Source organism: Uloborus diversus, chromosome 2, assembly GCF_026930045.1.
Source record: "Uloborus diversus isolate 005 chromosome 2, Udiv.v.3.1, whole genome shotgun sequence".
NCBI classification, from domain to species: domain Eukaryota; kingdom Metazoa; phylum Arthropoda; class Arachnida; order Araneae; family Uloboridae; genus Uloborus; species Uloborus diversus.
This window is the reverse complement of record NC_072732.1, coordinates 106756177-106779732: the sequence shown is the minus strand read 5'-3', so window position 1 is coordinate 106779732 and position 23556 is coordinate 106756177. Positions and strand designations below refer to the sequence as shown.

At 33.9% G+C, this 23556-nt stretch overlaps 1 protein-coding gene across 1 annotated transcript; it reads left to right on the top strand.

Annotated features, from left to right (window-relative positions):
• Nucleotides 1-902: 902 nt before the first annotated feature.
• On the top strand, nt 903-23515 carry LOC129217218 (apoptotic chromatin condensation inducer in the nucleus-like; the record flags this gene model as incomplete). Its single annotated transcript, XM_054851492.1, is given in 5 exon segments — nt 903-1010; nt 15051-15312; nt 15428-15537; nt 16219-16341; nt 22289-23515. Coding segments are annotated over 5 exon segments (657 nt in total), but the record flags the coding sequence as incomplete, so codon positions are not given.
• Between the last annotated feature and the right edge of the window lie 41 nt (nt 23516-23556).

Here is a 23556-nt window from a genome sequence, read left to right as displayed (position 1 = left end):
TTTAAACCAAAAAAAAAACGTTTTTTTTTTTTTTTTTTTTTTTTTTTGAAAAAAACTGTTTTTTTACCAACCCTGCTGGCTACTTAAAATGCAACACCAAGGAGTAGTCAGAATGAAACAAAATTTTACTTGTGTGATGGCAAAATAATCATTTATTGCGGGTAACATTCTGAAAGAATGGAAGTTTAAGCACCCTGCTGAGCCACCTTGAATGTGAATGTAAGAGGCAATACAATCAATCATTGAGGCATAGCAATCTTATACTATGTTCTACATTATCTTGTACCACAGTTTTATCTGTTTCCAAAAATTGCCCACTTTTTCAAAAATTGCCGAAAATACGTATTTTTAAAAATGGTGGGAAAATCAAAAAAGTGTCTGGTTTTCTGGTTTCCTGGATTCTGCCCTATATATCCAAAAGTAATGCTCCAGTTTTTACTGCTCCTAATTCACCAGTTTTCTGTTCCAATGATAGCTCCAAAAGCAAGTTTCATTTGACATATCCCTGGTACTCACTGCATAGGGTATTATATCGATATATGTTGCATATGTACGTACAAATGTATTTAGGGAACAGTTTTGTAGACTTATCAATACTGTAGATGCTTGATCATACAAAAAATGCCTAATCCTATGGCATTAATGGCTTAGGGGAGGGACTATAATTTTGGGAATAGAAATAACAACTAATTGAAACCGTAGTTGCACAAAAAAATTTCTACACAAATCAAAAATTTAAAAATGAACTTTACAAAAATTGCTATAACAAAAAGAGTATATTATCTAAAAAAAAATTATGTAAGCTTTTCCGTTGTGTAAATGCTGATTCAATAGCATTTACTGAAATTTTAGTTTCTGAAATATTGCAAATTGTTACATTTTCTGCTGTATTTCTCTTCTAGTATGAAACTGAAGAAGCAGCTGTCAAAGCTAAAAATGCATTGAATAATACAAGATGGCCACCTTCAAATCCTAAGATTTTAACTGTTCAGTACATTAGTGAAGAAGAGGTAAATGTCTTTCAGATTGATTTTTGTTTATGTATTATACCAGGGTTCGTACGCTCCTTCAAAACTCCTCCGATACTCCTTCATTTAAGAAATTTTTCCGAAGGGCCCTTCAGACTCCTTCATTTTGGTTTTTACTCCTTCAAAACTCCTTCTTTTTTAATTTAAGACTACATAATCTTCCTCTATGACAGTAACATAAAATACTTTGATCGATAACTTTTAACTTCGTCACAAGAGCGAAGATATAAGGGCGAATTTAATGTAGTAATTTCATGTATTTATTTTTTTCATAAAGATGGGATTTACAAATTGATCATAGAAGACATAAAAGTTTAAGGTGAAAGTATTATTATATGACAAAGACATTTCATAAGTGAAATAAAACATGCTTAAATGGTGCTTGGCTATTTTTTCAAGTTTTATGATTATTGTTTTTTCTCTACCACACTCTGAGCAATCAATAAGTCAGGTTCTCTAATCATTATTTAACTATTCAAAAATACATAAGAAGATGTACTACATTAAATGATGATGTTTAAAAAAAAACAATTGTTAAGTAAATTGCAGTTATGATATTGTAAAAAGGGCAATACGTTGAAGGTGAGACGGGTTCATAAAATTGTGACAAGGGGAAGACAGAGGGTTACAATAAGTGACACCATACAGTTATATCAAAATGATTATAAAAAATATGACATGTGACAAGAGGAGTAAGGTGAAGTGTGACAAAGGGGAAGGGGGTCAAATATGTTGAAAAAAAGTGCAACATCATTTAACGACAGCCCATTATAACTCCTTCAAAATCTCATTTTACTCCTTCAAAACTCCTTCATTTTATTTCTGAAATTGAGTACGAACCCTGTATACTGATAACTATACTTTTTCTTTTCTTTTACCTCCCCCTCTAGTCCAGTCAATGAGTGTTCAAAACAGGGGTGTAGCGTGCATGGAATATGCGATAACAGGGTTCGTACGCTCCTTCAAAACTCCTCCAATACTCCTTCGTTTGGGAAATTTTTTTGAAGAGCCCTTCAAAATCCTTTCTTTTGTAGTTGAAGACTACATAGTCTTCCTCTATGGCAGTAACTTAAAATACATACTTTGATCGACGACTTAACTTTGTCACAAAGGCGAAGGTATAAGTGTGATGAAGGGGTGAAAATATTATTTAGATGACTAAGACATTTCATAAATGAAGTAAACCATGCTTAAATGGGGGCTGGACTATTTTTCAAGTTTTATGATTATTGCATTTCCTTCCACCACACTCTCAGCAGCAAAAGTTGGTTTCTCTAATTATTACTTAAAGATACATAAGCAGATGTACTATATTAAGCGATTGTGTTAAAAACATAATTGTTTAGCAAATGGCAGTTATAATATTGTAAAATGGGTCATCCACAAGTGATGTCATGTCTTGAGGGGGAGACTGGTTCACGAAATTGTGACAAGGGGAAGAGAGAGGGTGACAAGGAGTGACATCACACAGTTATTATAACAATATATTTATAAAAATGACATGTGACAAGAGGAGGAGTAAGATGAAGTGTGACATTTTGTGACAAAGGGGGTAGGGGGTCAAAGATGTTGAAAAAAAAAATGCGACAACATTTAAGGACAGCCCATTAGTATGTACTCCTTCAAATCCTCATTTTACTTCTTCAAAGCTCCTCCAAAACTCCTTCATTTAATTTCTGAAATTGAGTACGAACCCTGGATAATTTTTGATTTCAGAATATTGTTAGGGGTTGTTAGTAAGTAAACATACTAAAAGTCATCGCCTCTAGGGTGTGAACTGAAGGTGGGAGGAAGGGGGGAAGCAAATTTTGAGTTTCTCAAGAAAATGTCAAACGGTGAAAAAAAATGCGTTTAAAATAAAAATTCAAGCTAAATAAACTTTCTATGAAACTGTTTCTACACATATTTGTCAAATTTCCAATGATTTTCCTGGTATATGGTATGAAAAATCAGTAATTTTCGGAAAACTTCTCTCTTTTTGTCAAACATTTGCTCTTGGTGCCCCCCAAGATCAGTATTCATGAAAATTGTCAATAAAGGTAGAGCTTTCAATATCTTTCAGTTTGGTATTCTATTTTGTTATATTTTATTCAACCAATCAATAGATACAGAATTTCAAACATGCACTTTCATGGCAAAAAATGGAACACTTGCCGATCACAAATGTTAAAGTGCCTCGAAAGAATCTCGCGCTTGCTCATTCCTCAATGAATTCAACAATCCTGATGGCAGGACCGATCCTAGGGTGTTGGCCGCCCGTGTGCAAAGACCTAATGTGCCGCCCCTCAAGAGTAATTTGCATATTTTGACTCATTTTAATGTCCATATAAATCTTTCTTCAAATTCCTATACCAAGTTCTAATTTTAAAAAAAAAGAAAAAAAAACAGAAAAATGATGAACTTATAAAAAGGAAGAAAAGTTTTATAGTAAGAAACTCCGTAGGTACAATTTATATCTTTGAAGAAAGTAATAGATACCAAAATTTACTAGTCTTAAAAACGCATTTTATATATAGTCTGTCTTCGGTGACATCAGAGCAAGGACGGAGGAGGGGGATTACTCCGAGAAAATTATCGAAATTGGCATATAAAAAATAGTTTTAGTCTGGTTGTGTTCGGTTGCAAGGACAAAAGAGTTGGGTATACTCAAGGTTCATGGAGAAAATTTCGAAATAGACGTCAAATATCGCAATTTTAGGAACTTTTTCGAGACTTCAGGAGATAGTAATGTTGATTTTCTTTCCTAAAATTCTTTCCAAATGGAAAACAGCTTGAAGCTATCTTTTGTGACCGTAGCGTAGGAAGGATCGGCGCTCTTCCTGAAAATTTTCCGAAACTGAAGTTTTAAACACGCAATTTTGGGTTACCTTTGTTGACGTTGCTAGAGGGAGGGAGATTCAAGCGTCTCCCATCGAAAGTTTTCGAAATTGAAGTTTAAAACGCAAATTTAGGTTGTCTTTGGTGATGGTAGGGAAACTGGCGGCTTTCCTCCGGTAATTTCTCGGCACTATTGTTTAAAAAACCCATTTTGGGCTATATTTGAAAACGAATGGGGAAACATGAAAATATTCCGAACCGAAATATTTTTCAGAACTAAAATCCATTATAGGCTATTTTTTAGAAGGAAGGGTTTTGAGGTTCCAAGCGGATGTTTCTAAAAGCGCAATTTTATACTATCTTTGGTGACGTTAACGATACTGGGAAGCTTCGGCGGATCTTACGGATATTTTTCGATATTAATATCTGAAACTTTAGTCCACCTCACCTCGACGATTGATGGGTATATGCACTAGAGCGGTAAAACGTTACAAAAGCCAAGCAGTTCTCCTCCGGAATTTTTTAGAAATTGAAATCCCAAAAAAGTATTTTAGGCATTGTTTGATAACGATGGGACTAAGAGCAGGCAGGGGCTCAGTGTGCCCTCACGAACTAGAAACTGAAGTCAATTTCAGGCTAGTTTAGGCAGGAAGGGTTCTGTGGCTCCATGGAACCGTCTAAAAACGAAATTTTGATGTATAGTGATTGCCTTGGAGAAAAGGGGGGTCCGGAGTCCTTCCCCGAAAGTTCTTGAAACTAAAGTCTGAAAAACGCAATTTTAGTTTGTTTTTCAATAAATTAAGTGAGAGGCGATGGGATTAGGGGCTTCTCTAAAGTCGCTGAGATTGTCTTTGGTAGTAATTGCAAGAAATCCATCGCAAAAATTTCGAAAAAGAAATCCGAAAAATGTCAATAAGCAATTTCTGATGATATTAGGAAAGGCTGTCCTTTAAAAACACATTTTAGATTTCGGACCCAATATTTTTAGGCTGTGTTTGATTAAGTTAAAGTGGAAGGGGTGAATTAGAGACTTAATTGGGTCCTTAAGATCGGTGGTTCAACCAGTAAAATGTTCCTCCGAAATTAAAGTCCCAGAAACGCAATTTTTAGCCATCTTTAGTCTCGTCAAGGAGGTCATGGCATCCTTTTGGATCTTCGTTTAAACTTTCTACCCAGGGCAAGAGCCCTGTCCTCCTACCTGATCTGAAACCGGCAGTTCATTCGGGATTTTAATTAGAAAAAATTGCCGTAAAATGAGAAAATTACAAAATTTTAGTTCGTCATTCATATATGTTTGACTCTCAAAGGAGTCTCAATTTTCCAATTTCTTCCCACGCATCCACAATTATTGAACACAGATTTTGTTTGAAATGCTTATAATGAGAGTATCTAATCAGTATAGCTTTTTTTTATATAAGTAAAAATGTCTTCATTGTTTAGGTCTATAAAAGCTTGGAGGGTAAACGTTAGTGGCCGCCCTCGGTGCTCCTTTTAGAAGGCACCCTTTCATGCTTCAGGAGAGGGGGCCATTTCCCTCATCTCCCCTCCCCTGTATCCATGCCTGATTACCGGTTCTGTCACAAATTTTGCAACCAAATAAAGCATGTGTGTAAAGAGTAAATATTAATGGAAAATAAACCAACACATGTTCCCAAACATTCTATTTTTCTTAAACTATGCTATATGCTGTCGGTAAATCGACACTTACTTTGATAATTGGACGTTTAAAATTCTGTATATTTATTCGACTTATTATAAGCTATCTTGTGAGAAATTCTTGAATTTTTCTTGATTATAAGAACTACATGATGCGGCCAAGCGACCGCCCTTGTGCGGTGCACACCTGCTAGGATCGGCCCTGCCTGATGGACAATAAAGAAATATTTGGATTACTACAACACAAATGATGTTTGGGGGGGGGGGAGGGGTGAAAAAAATTAGTTAATGAAAAGTACTTTGTGACAAATTGGGAGGGGGTCAAAAATGTTGAAAAAAAAAGTAACATCATTTATGGACAGCACCTTACCAAAAAATTGTACGTAGATTTGCAGAGCAACATATGCAATATGAATTATCTCCATAGCATTATTTAACAAAAGTAAACTGAGGAAGTGCAGAAAGCCAGCACTTCTTCAGTAAAAAAATTTGTTAAAAGAAAAAAATAAGTAAACATACTGAAAGTCCAAGACTCTGGTGGGGGGGGGGGGGAGTTGAAGGTGGGAAGGGAGAGCCAAACTTTGGTTTTTTGATTATGTCTCGGAAACAGCAGGAAAAATCTGTTCCTAATTAAAGTGAAAGTTAACTAAATTAATTGTGAAATTGTTTTCACACATATATGTCGCATTTCCAGTGGTTTTTTTGCTACTTTGGGTCTTGACAACCAATAATTTTCAAAGAAAAAACTATCTTGTTCTTTTTGTCTCAGAGTGTCTGTGCCAAACAGGCACTCAAGGGATCTTGTGCAGCAACACCTGATGGTTTTCTTTGTCTTGAAAATCCACCAGCTTGACCACACTTGAACTGCAGATTCAAACCTGATACCAAAGGAATATGAAGCCTATGCCCAATCACTGCGACACCCAGCTGACAAACAATAAAAAACTATGAAGTACTAGTATGTACTTCATTTCGTTATTCTTATTGAAATGAAGCATGATAACGAAAATTTTAATAATAGAAATAAAGTAAATGTAGCTGACCGGCAGCACCTTTATGTAATTATAATTTTTATTACATCATTACTAATCATATTGTGAAAGTTTATATGCTGCCTTCCTTGTCTAGTGGTCAGAGAAGACTGACCGCGACAGGAAGGTCCGGGTTGAATCCCGGCTCGGGCATGGACATACTTTCTCTCTCCTGTCCTTGTCCTTTCTTTGTGTGAATGTGTTGTTATGATGTGAATGGTTGCCTGCTTTATAAACGGGTCCTTATGGCATGTGTGTACTGTAGAAGTCGGACTTCACTCCAAATTACGGTACAGTTGGAAAAGTGAAGCAGCGCACCTCAAATTGCCATCCTAGCTGGCACACAACAACAACAAGTGTTTATATGTGGAATATGGACTGATAGTAATTAGAATGAAAGTATCATCCTTAAGGTGACACCTTGGTTTTATTCTGAGGCAGAAGGTTCATGTCACCAGCAGTGGAAAAGTTTTTCTAAGAAATTGGTAATGTATTGATGTCATTGTCGTCCCCTTCGTCCCGGAGAAATATTTTGATTCCGTTGCTGCAACTGCCCTTGCAATGCAAGCTTGCGACAGAGTAGTTTAACGAAGATTTTGTACAAGTGACTCTCTGGTCACTTGTAGAAAAGCAATCGGTCAAAATCATCTTCAAGATTCCCTCAAGAGCAACATCTGATTCCTAGAATTTCGGCAAGAGTTGGTCATTCCACCTTTCCCAAACCCCCAATCCGGTAATTCACCATTAAGTTCCTAGCTACAGGTGTACCTAGTGGTACGGCAGAGTTAGATATCATTCTTGATGTTTGCAGCTACTTTGATAAATGATCTGTAATGGAACTCTTTGAGGGACTTTTCTGTGGCTAGAGCACCATACCATGAGAGATACATATGACACCAGCAGCTTCAATGGATTCAGGGGAAGAAGAACTGCTGATATATACCTTAGATACATGTTGTATGGTAGATTTTTGGTACATTTTAATAGCAGAATGTTGTGATCGGTTAGGGATTTCACTATCAAGAGAACGACCAGGAGGACTTCTTCTCAAATGATAGCTATCAAAGAATTTTGCCATCTGATGATTGCCGTCTTCGCTATATCAACGTCAACAACACCTAACACTCGGAGCTTATTTGTCTCGTTTTTCAACAGCTTCATTAGCTGGTTTGTCAGCGTACTGTTATTATGAAAGTTGGACAGAAACCTTCTTGTTTGACCGTCGTTTTAATTTCATAACTGACATGGATGTCCATGTGGTTTATACAGTCGTCTCTTTTTGCCTAACAGTTTTGTAGACTAGGTATCCTCAGTAACAACCAATTCAAACTAAATTAAATCAATGTTGTTATCGATTTCCTTAAACATTATGTATAGTGCTGGCTTTCTGCAGGTCCTCAGTCCATCAATTTATACTGCATATTACGTAATTCTGCAAATCGGCGTCAGATTCCTTGACAAAGGGTATCCATAAATAATGTCACACTTTTTTCAACATTTTAACCGCCCCCCCCCCCCCCCCCTTTTGTCACAAAGTTTGGAAACCTGGAATTGTCAGGGAAAATGACATGGTCAAAAATGTCAGGGAAAAGTTAGGGAATTTTCCTAATGTGCCTTCAAAAAAATTTTTCCCACAGAGTTTCATTGTATGAGATCTAATCTTCAATTTTAGTGATGTTTCTTAGAAAAAAGTGGCGACCCAAAAAAATTTCCGCAGTTGCCATTTTGGACCCTTATTAGATCCCAACGAAAAAATTCCTTGGGTGAACAGGAATTATGCACAACCTGAAGATGGGAGGGTTGATCGTCGAAAATAGTTTTTTTTTTTTTAATCAGAAAGTTTTTTCAGCTATGTGTGAAACATAGTCGCCATATTTAACCATTCACATAATGGAACTAGACATGATCCTTAAATGCCGAAGTTTCCAAAAACAAAGCAGAATTGGATGTTTTCTTTAATTGCAAATTAATGAAAGAATACAAAATGGGCTGAAAATTGTTTTATTATTTTAAAGAATTTTCTTGAGAAATGTAAAATTTTGTTCTTTAAACTAAATCTTATCCTCATTGCCTTGGACGCAAATATGATAAAAACTTTTCAACTGAATTGTAGTTACATGAAGATTTATTATTTCTTAATTGTTTTCATGCAACAAATTCAAAAAATTATTATTTTTGGGCGTTGCCGCCATATTTGGTCATTCCCAAGATGGAAGTACACAAGACTTTTTAAGTGCCTAAGTTCCCGAAAACCGCATTGGATGTTTATTGCAATGCAACTATTGAAAATAAAGCAGAATGTGCCTTTTTTTCCCAGATAATTTGTAATTATTTTCTGGAAAAATGCAAATTTTAATATTCAGAACATTTTTTTTTTCTAATTGATTTAGATGCTTTATGTGCTAAAAACTGACTATTTTGTCTTAATTGTAGTTTTTTTAAAATTATTAATTATTTATAGCTACATATGCTACAAATTCAAAAATCTACTTTTTAAATTTTTCACTTAGTCACCATATTTGGTCGTTTGCACGATGGACGTAAACTTCTAAGAGTTGGATGTTTATATCAATATAAACTGTTGAAAGTAACAAAATGTGCAAAAGGTTATGAGTTTTTGAGAATTAACTCTTACTTTCTGGAAAAGAAAAAGTGAAATTTTAATGTAAGCATCCTTTAATATGCGAAAGGAAAACAAAAATGATTATTGGCATTGGCCTATGATCAGCTGATTTTGATTTTTTAATATGCATTATATGGTTGGTCGATTGATTCAAGAAGTTATTTATATTTATACTGAAATTTAGCTTTGTATTTTGCTCAATGTGTTTTGTGTTATATACTAGTAAGGAAATAAAAAGAAGTATTGTAAACCAAAAGCGGATGCTAAAAGATTGCTGCGTGACTACTGCAAAACACTATAATATTACGCATGACAGGTGACAGCAAAGAAACGCTAAGATAGGTGGAAAGTTACTCTGTTTTCAACAAGTAATAAACAAATTAAAACAATTTTGAACAAAATGCTTCAAAAAAACTTTAAATTTTGAGGGAGAAAATAAAGAAAAAAAAATCCAAGATTTTTTTATTTTTTATTTTTACAAGTTTATTCTTCCTAACTAACTAAATGAGTTAGTTAGGACTAATCATTTTCGTTAGGGGACTAATGAAAATAAAATTTAGAAAAAAATTTGAAAACTGAAGCATGTTTTTTTATATTTTTTTTGAATAATGTGTATCGTTCAAAGAGTGAATGAAAGTTAAGTGTTTCCAGTACCACACACACATAAGAATGAAAAATTGAAAAAAAAAAAGTTTCTGCACTAGTATTCTGGATCTATTATCTAATCTAAACCTTTCACTTTGTGATTCATTTGAGGACTCCCTTTAAAGTTTTTCCCTTAGCTATTCAGGTCCTCAATTGTACTTTTTTCCTTATAAAAGAAAGGTTGCAGGATTAAAATGGCATCTCTTTTCACCAGTTTTCGTACCAAACATAATGAAATACGAGGAATGTTTTTAATGTAAGGTCCGTTTAAATAAAAAAAGAACGAGTATAGATAGAGCAAAGACATTTATTGCACAAAAATCTACCACCCTTACGCTACATTTCGACACTGGTCCCTGTGATTCTCCAAGCATTTGTCATAGCGTGGTACAGGTTTTTGTATACCTATTCGTAGAAAATTGCCGTCTGTGTAGTCAACCATGGGGTAACATGTTCTCTGAATTCTTTATTGCAGTTGTGGCACAGACCACCTAGGAAAGACTTTAGATGCCGAAACAAATGAAAGTTGCTGCGAGCGAGGTGGGGGCAGAACAGAGGATGTTCAAAAACGTCCCAGTCAAAGCCTTGTAAGAGTTCTCATGGTTGACTACACAGGCGGCAATTTTCTATGAATAGGTATACAAAAACCTGTACCATGCTATGACAAATGCTTGGAAAATCACTGGAGCAATGTCAAAATAAGCGTAAGGGTGGTAGATTTTTGTGCAATAAATGTATTTGCTCTGTCTATACTCGTTCTTTTTTTATTTCTAAACAGACCTTACTTTAAAAACAAGCCTTGTACTAAAATTTCTTTTGTAAATAAAATTTGAAGATAGTTATGGATTTGTTTGTTGTTCAGTTGTTAAACATTCCCGTATTAGTGGGAGTGTTTGCAGGCTCTCCCCCGAAAATGTTTGTTAGAAACGCCATTTTTAGACTATTTGGTGGTTAATAAGAGGAAGGGAAGTTTGGTGGTCTCTTTTCGGAAATTTTTTGAAATTTAAGGGTATATTTTCGAAAACACAATTGGTTACTATCTTTGTTCTTGAAGGGAAAGGATGAGATTCAGGAATTCTCCCTAGTCGTTTTATGATATTACAGCTTCAAAAACGCAATTTTATGTATCTTTAGTAATGCTAAAAACCAGGGGTTTTGGGGGTTTCCCCCGGGAAAATTTTTTGAAACTGAAGTCCTAAAAACGCAATTGTAGGCCATCTTTGATGACGTAGCAGAAGACATGGGGTTCAGAATTTTTTTTCCAGAAACTTTTCAATGTAAGAGTTCCAAAAACGCTGTTTTAGACGATCTTTGAAAGAAGGACATGGGCTCTCCTCTCCGGCAATTTTTCGAAATTGAAGTCTCATAAACACAGTTGTATGCCATCTTTTATGACGTAGGAGGAAGGAACGGGGTTTGTAGATCCTCATCAGAAATTGTTCGAAATTGGAGTCTTGAAATGCGATCAGGGTTGGCTTTCTGCCGGCAGAAACTAGTTTTTGCCGTGCCATTGGCAGAAACTGGTTATAACTGGTAAAAGCCGGCAGAAACTGGCAAAAAGTCTTTAATAACTCAAGTAATTAGTAAATGATATTTGTTTAAGTGAACTAAAAAATTAAACATCATTTCATCATTTAAAAAAATAAAATCCCATGCTAGTGCCCTTGATTTAGTTCAGAAAGGGAACTTTCCAATTGCAGAGGCTCGTAGTATTTGTATTAATTTAACAAAGGATAAAAAATCGTACAGTGATTCTTAGGAAAGAGGAGTGACATACAGAATTAAGCAGGCATTACTGATTTGCTCACTCATATGCTTCCTCTAAATTGTTTGTGATTGAAATTATTATGTCATGTGCTTCAAGAAGAAAGTGCCAGAATTTTACTTGACTAAATTTTGTACCTAATTTCACAGCTTTGCAGAACAAATTGGCCCTTATTAACTTATTTTTCCAGTCAAATGTTTACCACAACCCCAGTTACTACATGGTGGACCAGTTATACAATAGATGAAAGTTTCACAAACATTGCTTGCTCCTTGATGCATTGTCTGCTAGCTCTTCTGTTTTAAGAATATTCTAAAATTTCTCATTTGTGCGTAGTAAATTGAGAACCTGTTTAGATTTTTGAAACCAGCTTTTCTAAGAGGCAATTGCAGGGTCCAAACAATGTAACATTTGATTTTGAATTGCAATAATTTTGTAATAAAATTACAGTACTTTGGTTAACAATTATTTTTTCCATCCATTTTCTGTTGTATATCAAGAATTAATTTTTCATTTTTTGAGTTTTTGCCAGTTTCTGCTGCAAAGTGGCAGGAGTTATCATCCCTCAACTTTTCAATATTGAAACTTTAAAAACTTACTGTTAGTGGGTCTTCATTGATGTTAGGAGAAGGACTCGAGATCAAGGGCTCTCCCCCGGAATTGAAGTTCTAAAAACGTAATTGAAGGCCCTCATTAATATTAACGACATTTTCGAAAAAGTTTTCGATTTTTGCCATTTTTTCGAAATTGAAGCTTTAATAATTCAATAGTTTTGACCATCTTCTATGACATTGGAGAGAGGGGTTGAGGAACTCTCCTCTGGAAAAAATTTCGGAATTGTCGTAAAAATACTGTTGTAGACGATTTTTGTGATGTGTTAGGGGGAAGGGAGACTGTGGTGACATTTTCCCGGAAATTTTTTGAATTTACAAAACTTTTTGGGGGTGATCGCCCCCCCCCCCCCCCTTTGTTGGAGCCGCAACTGGCCACAGAACATCTGTTATGAAAGTGCAAAATTAATGATGCACCGATTATCTGTGCTTTCCCCCCCTCAAAGTCAATACTTTTGAACAATTTACAGTTAGAAAAAGGACTGCTCCTGTGCCTGTAAGGTTGGTTTTTTTTTACACAGATTTCCTTTTAGTCTATTGATTGCAGCTGTGTAAATAAAACAATCTTACAGATAAAGAAAAAGCCGTCTCTGTTTTCCCCACCCGCCAAAAGTACAGTAAAACTAAGCGAAAAAACGCAAAACACAAACATCCCCCGCTCAAAGAAAATGTTAAATATGTTGCAAATAACTTCTTACCCTTCTAACAAATAGGGGGTAAAAAGCCCCACCATTTTGTGCGTCGGGTTTGGGAGGAAGGGGGGGGGGGACAAAAAAATCCTCTTTTTAAAATTCTATTTACTCAAAAATTGCAGAAACCACTCTATAATAGTAAAATAATAAACTCTAATTTAAAAAATGCTAATTAACCGGAGTGCCCTGGCGGGGAAGGGGGGGGGGGAGAGTTTCATGGCACAAATTGCGCCATTGGAATTTTTGAGGAAGCTTTCTTTCTTTTTTTTTTTTTTTTTTTTTTTTTTTTTTTTTTTTTTTGAGGGCTTTTATTCTGGATGGCTATTTCCGTTACGCTTGGGGGATGCTCCATCGCTTTTTTTGTAGGGGGGGGGTGTAATTTGCATTCTAAAATCAACGATTACAGTGAAGTTCATGGACAAACTTCACTGATTTTTAACTCTTCCGAAACAGGTTAAAATGCCTCCCAAGTCCAATGATATAAACAGTGGCGTAGCTACAGTTTCTGCCAGGCAATTCCCCTATTTGTCATCCTTTCATTGAGACATATCTAATATACATTAAACCATCAAAAATTATTGAACTTAAAATTGAAAACATTATTTAAGGAAGTAAAGAGGAACTAATTTAATCCATATTCTTCCTACCAGAAAAAGGGTGGGGGGAGGGGGGTGTCAGGTATCAATCTTGGAGAAACATTCTAAATTTGCTTCAAAAATTGAAGTTAAAAGTAACGTTTGGGGCTATGGGGTTCTCTCCCGAAGCTTCATCAAAACTGAAGTCAGTTTTAGCCTTTGGTGACATTAAGAAGTCAAGATCTTTTCTTAAAATTTAAGTTTTGAAAATAAAATTTAAGTCTGTCTTAGAGGAACAAAAAGAGAATGAGAAAGGTTTAGAGGTTCACTATGGAAATATTTAAATTCTGAACACTGAAAAGCGCAATTGTACAGTGTTACCAAAACCTTACATTTTAAAGGGGTTTTTTTTCTTTGCTTCCAATAATAGATTTAAAGTATGATTCCCTTATTTAAATTTTTTCACATTAAAGGTGCTGAATTGCTGACCCCCAAAAGTATGCCCCCTAGGGTGGACCGACCCCTCCGCCCCAAACTGACTACGTCACTAGATATAGAAATGGTCAGAAGGCTCATCCTAAAATGATCTAAGTGAGCTCAGAAACCAATTTAGTTGTGACTTGAGTTATTTAACTGTTAAAAGCGTTGAAATGATATCAAAAACTAAAATCCTATAAAGCTTAAAAATGTTCAAATTGACTGAATTTTCCTTTATCCTTCTTAATTAATTTGCTTCAACTTTTGGATTGGACAAATTTGGATCTACTAGTTTTAATCCGGAATTCCCTCATTATAATCTAAATCATAGCATCGTCTTATCATACCAGTATAGTATAATGATGGAAGAAAAAGACACATATACAAATATAAAAATTATTGTTGTTTAGTAAAAGGGGGAAAGAGCGAGCTTGGATAAAACTTAAAAAGTAGGTAACATAGTCCATCCTCGACTACACTACTATCTAAAACTAATTTAAATCAACATTTATGGAATTTACTTGGATTATGGAATATAATAGCAATTGCAAGTAATTTCTTTAATTCCATCCCATTGGTTTCAGAAAATAACGGTCACGGACGCAATGAAGGTCACTTCGCCCCCACTCCTCCCTAGTAAATCCCCCTCTGAAGCCTTTTGCTAATAATTAGTTGAAATATATAAGTAAAACATTCTCTTAAGTAAAACAATTTCTTGGTATTTTTATCTGGTATAAAATTTCTAATTGTTTTCATTAATTGTAATATGTTTAATAAACATGGAACAGCTTTGTAGCTCTTTTTTCATAGTTAAATTTGTAATCATGATATATATATAGTTGCAATTTTCTTCCTTTTTTAGAATATTACTTACCTTTTTTTTCCTATTTTTTAAAAAGCATAATTTTCCTTTTTTTCCTATTTTTTAAAAAGCATAATTTTCCTACTTTTTCCTATTTATGAAATTTTTTCTCCTATTTTTCCTGCTATTTTTTTCTAAAAATTGTCTGCGGCATTGTCTGCGGAGCCTGAATGTTTCATGGCAGTTTGACTTGCCTTCTTATAACAAACTAGAAACCTTTGTGTATGAGAATCTTATTGAAAATAATATGCATATTTATATTTCTTAGATTGAATTTCACAAAAGAGGTGGTGAACCTCCGAAACCCACCGCACCTCCTGTTGAAGCTGTTGAATGTTATGATGTAAAAGCAGTCTCTCCTGTTGAAGAAATTAAAAGAAAGGATAGAGAAATAAGGAGGGAAAGGGAAAAATCAAAACCCTTGCGTGAATGGGACAAGGATAAAATTGTGCAAGATTCTCCTGAAAGAGAACACTATATGAACAAAGAAAATGAAAAGATTAAACCTGTAGAAAAGAAAGAAAAAAAAGGTATTTTTTCATACTTTATTGCTTTTTCTTATACAACTGAAATAATGATGAATTTTAACATTTGGTACCATTTCATAATTAATTAACATTGTTTTCTGATATTCAATTTTACTAGAATCCAAAAGACGACCAAATGACGATACACCAGCAAAACTGTTAGACGACCTATTTCAAAAAACCAAATCTTCACCATGCATTTATTGGCTACCTTTAACAGCGGAGCAGGTAATTGTTGCATTTATATTTATTAAATGCTTTTAGAAAAATGAATACAAATAGCATGTGTTGAAACTCCAAAGTAATGTTTTATGTGTAGTATGTACTTATCAAAGTGTGCTATCAAACATGCTGTGGAACAACAGAAAAGCAAGTAATCTGAAAAATTATTTTGTTTGCTCAGGAGTCAAACCAGGCCGAAATTAGGTCCACTTTGTGGTCCCTTCACAAAATTTCGCATTATAAAAGTGGCCCCATTCAAAAAAAATTCTGCATCTTAAAAGGCGCCCTATTCACATAATTCCGCATCGTAAAAGTGGTCCTTTTCACTTCATGTAGCAGATACCCAGTAATTAAAATTTGTTTGAATGTATCACTTTTTAAAATCAAGTCTAAGAATTTGAAGCATCTTATTTTATATTTAGTTCCAATTGCAAAAATGTTCAAAATCAGATGCAGAGTTAAGATATTGAAAGCTTGAAGCAAAAAATTATAAGGATTTAACAACACTAAGTCCCCCCCGTCCTCGTTTTGTAGGCGTTCGCTGTTTATGGAAAATTTGTTCGCTTCCTAGTAGTTCGTGTTAAAGTTTTTTAACAGCTGTAAACATTATTTTCACACATTTTTAAGACATTTAAACTACAGAGAAATTAAATACCAATAGTAATAATATGTGTCCCAATGTTACAGATCAAAGAAAAGGCTGAAGAAAGACGAATAAGGCGATTGGAGCAAGAGATGCGCATCTTGAAGGAACAAGAAGTAGGTGACCGCAAGAAAATTGTACGCCCAGGTCATAGAAGTAGAGAAAGGGTAAATTATTTCAAATGTGTATTCTTAGCTTACTCTTTATCATGTATTTGAATATTATTAGTTTAGAAATCTAAATCTTACAATGTACTATAAATACTATATTAGTATATACTACTAAGCTTGTAATATTTCAAAGTAAATGAATGAGTTAAACATGGAATCGCATCATTTAGATTTCTTAACTCCTTTAATTAGTTCCCGGTTTGTTTGGACAGTATTTCACATTGTAGTATGTTCTGATAGAGCAGTTCATCTGTAATTTGAAATAAATGATTGAAAAACCTGAGCAGCAAATTCTTATTAGCATTTCTTATTGCTTATTGAAAACTTTCCAGCCAAAATAATTGAAATTCCACTTCAAATTAAATTCAATCGTAGATCCTACGGTTTTTCTACTTTTCCATTATTATTCCAAGTCTCTGTCTTCTTCTCCCCCCCCCCTCCCCCCTCCCTTTAAGGTGGTGCTTCGAATTATGTTGATTTTCTGTTTTTCAAGTCTCATACAGAATTTCTACTTAGTTCAGCAAAGAGAAGGAACAAGTACATTCGTTGGGTTTTTCTCTGAATGCATGTTTTAATTTTCAATTCCATTCATTTTCTCCCACCTATCGCTCTTCCAGGAGATCCAAACTTTTTTCTGTATAATTTTTTTCTTTGCACCAAAAAACTTGAAGTATTTTATTTGTAATCCCCCCTCCCCCCCCCCCCCCCAACTTTTTTTTTTTTTTTCAGATACCACAATTACTACATGTTGGAACTAAAAACAAAATGTTTTAACTTATGCTCAAAATTCTGTTTCTCTCTCACTGATTACTCCATTAATCAACATTATCCTTGCATATCCTATCTTGCCAGATTTCTTTTAAATTTTCAGTGTAAATCAAGCGAAACTGTAGTGCATTGAAGAAACTGACAATTATTTTACATCTCCACCCTCGATTATTTAAAACTTCTGTGCGTTTTGATCATACTTTTTTTTTTTTGTCCAATAATAGAATAAATGCGGAATTAAAATGTTAATTGGTTAGGAGTTCATGCCCAAATACATGCAATATGTGCAAGAAATATTTTAGCTTCTTCTTCAATATGTCTTTTGTATTATTCCTTGAACAATTAGATACAAATATATATTGAATTTTTTAAAAAAAAGCCTCCAGTTTTTTTCAAGGTTATCCAGTCTATCTGGACTGAGTGAAATATGATGTAGAATTAATTTACACAAACATATGATTTTGGCCATGAAGTGCAATTTTTCGTTTGCATGTAAAATTTCAGCTTAATTTTAGTTTTTTGTGCAGTCAACTGTTAGCATCTGCTTTTGGTTTGCAATTATGCCAAATTACTATGCTGTTTTCCCAAATTATTAATATTACCTTACCAGTCAAAAAAAACTGGCATATTGAGCCAAAATATACCCCACCCTTTAAGCCCCTTTGCAGAAAAAAACATTTTGAAACAAAACTTAGCACTATTTGCAAAGATTTTTTTCTGTCAAACAGGATGTTAAACTGACACAAATATCACATGAATATTGTTTTTATTAGCTCATTCATATACAGTTCTTTCTTGGCATGTAAAAAATTACCTAAGTCAACTTTAGTTTGCTTAAGCAAGGGCTAAGGTTTAGTTTTGCATGTAATTGTACTGCAATGTTTTAAAACGCTTCATCCTGTAAAGTAAAATGAAGCCAAGAAGACTAGAGCACTATGTGTCCAGATTCAACCTGTAGTAATGTAGACATACCTGTAATCTGAAGTTGTGCAGCCAGCCACACTGTCCCTGCATCTCCTCTCTCTGACAATAGTGAGACATTATAATTGATTGCTTAAGAACTAATCTCCTGTTCACTTTTGGTCTTTCAAATATATATAGGGTGCAAGGTTGCTCTTCAAATTTGCATAGCGACAAAATTTGAATTTCGAGAAATAGGGCCATTTTGTCCAAGTGTGTTTTGCTTTTGTTTGAAAAAGTCATTTTGTCCCGCATGTGACGCCTCATTTATACCATTAAAAATTATACTTTAAAATATTAATGAACAATTTTTTTCTGTTTAAAAAATTTACAAACCTTTTCGTGTTAGCTTAAGTAAAATATTTCGTCTTTAAAATCGTTACTTTTTGATGAAATACAGTGAAATTCTATTGCAAAGAACTTCAAGGGACTATAAATTTTGTTTGCTGTAACGAGAAATTCATTGTAATGGAATTCAAGTAATGTATCAGCAATTGCATTGGGACTAGATATTCATTTCGTTCAACGGAAAATTTGTTTTATTTGTATTCATTGTAAGAGGATTTCACTGTATATGAACCGTCACATGCGGGACAAGTGGTTGACTTTTTCGTAGAATGGCCCAATAGAGGTTTTGCACATAAAGTGTCATGAACACATGACATGTCACAAACATGAAAAATTAATCTTAATTGCTGGGAAATTGAAAAAATTTTAAATGTGCTGTGTTTTGATAGTAAAAGTTTGACTGAAAAATGAAAAAAGTTTAACACAATCCCGAGACCAGCAAAATATTTTTTGTGCTAAAAGATTTACTTTAAACTTGTTTTCACCCAGTGGTCGAAAATCGACCATATTCATAAATGAATATTTGAGAAAACTTGAATGAATTTAACATTTTTATTTCTACTCTTACTCATGTTTACTGCATATCGGGGGAAACGTACAATTTTTATATGAATAATAACAATACCAAACAGCAGTAATTCATTCCAATTTTACTTTTTGTCTGTTAATCTCAAAATAAATGGATGAAAGAGGATATTTCGGTAATGGGGGTCATTTCTGAAATTTTAAAAGTATTTTTTTTTTTTTTTTTGAAAGAGCATGCTTAAAAACACGGTTTTTAGCCATTTTTTTAATAGTTTGAAAACAAATATTTTTTAACAAATATTTTAATTGGTGCGCAGATTGAAATTCATTTTTTACGCTTCTGCACATGGCATCAAAAGCGATGAAATGCCATTCACTGATGCCATTAGCGCACATTGCAAGATAATCATAACCTGGAAACGCCGTTGACAGCAAAGCGTAAACATTCAGAGCGGCAATGGAGCAGCATGCCAAAGTACATCACTTGTAACCTCACAAAGACAGCGCCTTATTTCCAATCGGACTTTTAAAAAATTAATAAAAAATAACTGTTGTAAAAAGTTTTTTCTGGCTCCACGTTTTTTTTTTCTGCTTATTCTATCAATTTCAGTGACTAAAAGTAGTATTTTTGACTGTAGGAAACAACCCCATTAAGAAATTTGTGTGGTTGTCAAATTCTTGGCTTGAACAATTTTGTGCTAACCCTATTCAAATATATATTTTTCTACTCTTTGTTTACGTATGCAAAGGAAAACCATTTTCGCCCTGGCATTGGAAACAACAAATTTGACGCCAATGGATAAAAATCGCCAATTATCCAATTTTCGAAATCTTCCCATATGAAATGAACATCAAAACTCAGTTTATACGTAAAACTTCGATATGAACAATATTACTTATAAAACGTCTACTATTATTGAGTAAGTTGCTTCTTTGTCATTAGAAATATAAATTTCCAAGTAACAAATGAATGAACTCTATTCGTGGCAACTGTCCACTTGAAAACACTGGACATCGCAATAATAGTTCATTTTTTAAAAAAAAGGTCGTCTTTGTGATTTGCTAATAGTTAAGGGCGGTGCATAATTGATGTCAGACTTTTCAACATTTTCGACACTCTGCCCTCTTTGTCGGAAAGTTTCGCACTTCACCATACATTATCTTTCTTTTTTCACATGTCACGCTGTTTTTCATAACGTTTCTATTTAAAAAAAAAGGCTTGTTGTCACATTCTCCCCACTGTATGTTCCTCTTGTCATTTCTTTCCTCTCCCTTGTCACAAATTGTTACTATTTCGTGAACTGCACCTTAAAGCGGGACTTCATTTGTGAACTGTCCCTATTTTGTGGTAACTGTAAGCAAATATACATTTCCCTACTCTTTGTTTTCGTATGCAAAGAAAAAACATTACTCGCGCTGCAATTGGTGCTAAAAAATTGACTCCAATAGATGAAGAGCGCCAATTTCCAAATTATCGAAATTTTCTCAAATGAAATGATGCGGCAAAACTCAGATTATACGTAAAACTTCTGGATGAAAAATATTTCTTTTTAAAAGTTTAATATTATTGAGTAAGTTGCCTTGACCTCTGCTATTAGAAATATAAATTTCAAACAGTAAAGTGAATGAATCCTACTAGCTGCATTAAAAATTGTCCATTCAAAAACACTGGACGTTGCAATAATAGTCAATTTTATTTTAAAAAATTGTGTTTGTGATTTGTTAACAGTTTAGGAGATAACTGATTATGCACTTTTCAAAAATTGTTATCCCCCTCCCCTTTGTCCCAAAGTTTCACACTTCACCATACCCCCCTCTTCCCATTACCACATGTCACACTGTTTTCATAAACGATCTTATAAAAAAAAACCTTGATATCCCTCTTGTCATTTATTTCTTCCTCCTTGTCACGGGGGGGGGGGGGGGGGGGGGTTCATTCATAGTCAGCTCCTTGCAAATAGACATTTCTCTACTCTCTTTTTAAACGAATGCAAAATAAATATATTTCTCACCGTGGCATAGGTGCCAACACTGGATAAAGTTCTCCAATTTCACAATTTTAGAAGCCTTCCTGAATGAAAATGATACTATGAAACTCCTTTAATGCGTAAAACTTCTGTACAAACAATATTTTTTGTAAAAGTAGGCATGACCGTTGCCGTTAGAAATATAAAAATTCCAACAGTTTAATGAACGAATTTTACTTGCAGCAACATATAATTGTCCATGCAAAAGCACTGGAAGTCGTAATATTACGCCAATTTTATCAAAAGTTTCACCTTGAGATCTATTTGTAGTGGTTGCAATCGCAGGTATCATTGGGAGCTGTGTGTGTGTGTGTTTGTGTGTGTTTTTCGAGAAGGTGATTCTATTGAAACTAAAAGTCCTCCCTCACTCTGGAAAATGATTTATTTAAATATTAAAATCGGGGGAAAAATAATCAAAATGAATATATATTTTAAATGCCTGTAGTTACCCAAAAAGCCTCAATATTAAAAACAAAGGCAAATATTTCATTTCTTTACTCTCAAGTGAGAAATGGCAACACCACAATATTATCCAGCAATTTCTTCATGCTAACTATGTCGCGTGAAAAGGCAAATGAAAATGAATTGTAACCAACTTTCAATTGCTTCTAGCACTTTTTGTAGCGCTTCTAGCCAGTTGGCGTTTTTGCTCGGTAAACTGGGTAGAACGTGTTTCAAAGAAATTTTCATGAGCTTTCCAACCATACCAAGCTCGAAGCTTAAAATGCATTTTTCGTGTTGAAAAAGCGATTTAAAAAATGAATTAAAACTTAATGTTCACGCTTCCTACAATGAATTTCAACAATGGAAAAGAGATGAAATTAAAATTTTTGAGTTTCGCTAACTAAAAAACGCTTATAACTGCTTTCTAGTGGATTTAGGTTATTGGACCTTGGGCGCCCTGACAATTTTTTCGTTAGAGGAGTATTTTTTTAGAGACCTTTCCAACCATGTCAAACTCGAAAAAAATGGACCATCCGTTCGCGTAGAAAGAGCCCTTTAGGACGAAAAGGCGGTTTTAATTAATATCTCTGTTAATTAGCGTTCGATTTCAAAAATTTTTGTTGATGACACTAAAACTCGGCAAGAGCTACTAAACAAAAAAAGAATGAAGGAAATCGGTTCACAAACAGAAGAGAAATCAGTACCGAAAGAAAACGGCTTCCCTGTTAATATATAAAGATTCCACGGTATACTGTACTATTAGTATGCTATGGCATTTCTTGTTAACTGACCTGTTGTTATTTTTACTTTTAACGCAAGCAATTATAATTGCACAAACCTAATCAGTGTTCAAATTTTGCTATTTATTGCAGGAATTACCAAGGAGCTCCAGTAGAAGTCGTAGTCCAGTTTCCAGAAGAAGATAAATTTTGTGTTAATAATTAAATAATTAAGTCCCTGGCCTCCTATGCTGCATTTAAGAAATAATCAAGTATTATTTGAGCAGGTATAAAGTAGTACAGAAATAACTCATACAATGTGACATTTATAAGCCCTTCTGTTCTTTCTATCGTTGTGAAAGAGGAAAAGAAATTACTCATTTTTAAAATTTCCTGCAGAAAACAAATTAAGTATGAACATATTTAAATGAAAATAAACCCAGTAAATTGTAAGTTTTGATCGAGCAGTTAACATTTCAAAACATAAATCAACTAATTCTTAACATTTTGGATACTGAATGAAAATTTATTCATTTTATCAGAAGGCATAATTATTTTACATTTGAATCAAAATGATTTCAAATTATGCCTTTATTTTTTTGCAATTCAAAGTATTGATTTTTATTAAACTTTTTGGCAGAGTATTTCTTTTCGGAATGAAAGTTTTGACTGTTTGTACTGTATGCATTGTTGTATTAAATTTAATTATGCTTTTTATTTTTCCCAAATTTACCACACGGTAAGTATTTTTGTATTATTAAGGTTAAAAAAGAGTGTGCTTGTATGTGCATGTGTGTGTTAAAAAACTTTTTCCTCCATTTTTCATTTAAAAAATACTAGTAACATGAAGCTGCAATATAGGAAGGCCAGTGGAAAAAAATTCTTTAAATCAGTCGGTCATCTAGCCTAATCCTTTTGCAGATGAAGCCAGTCAATTGAAAAGATTGCCTTTAAGGGTTATTCTCACCATCTTTACACCCACAAGAAATACTACCCAGGGCAGAAGTATAAACCATGAATATAGAAATACTTTCATGTTTAAAGAAAGCGAGAAGTGGGAAGGAAGTTTTTAATAAAGTGGAAAGTGAAATACTTATTCTCCATCATGTCCTGTGATAGAGATTTGCTTCATTATCAATATGTTCATTCGCTAAATGCATTCTGATTTTTGTTTCTTGCATGAAATGAAGCATCATCAATTGAAGATTATGTATATAACGTTAAAACTCATCTCTTAAAAACATCTTCAAACATCCTCTTATTTTGTTGAGTTAGATTTGTAATGAGTACTATTGACAGCTTTATTCCAAGTACTATCTTTGATTGCTTGATCAAAAGTAATGTGACATATAAATGAAATAAAACTTCATGTTTTCTGAAATATTGTGTGAGTTTTTCTTTCAATTAAATTTTTGTGTATT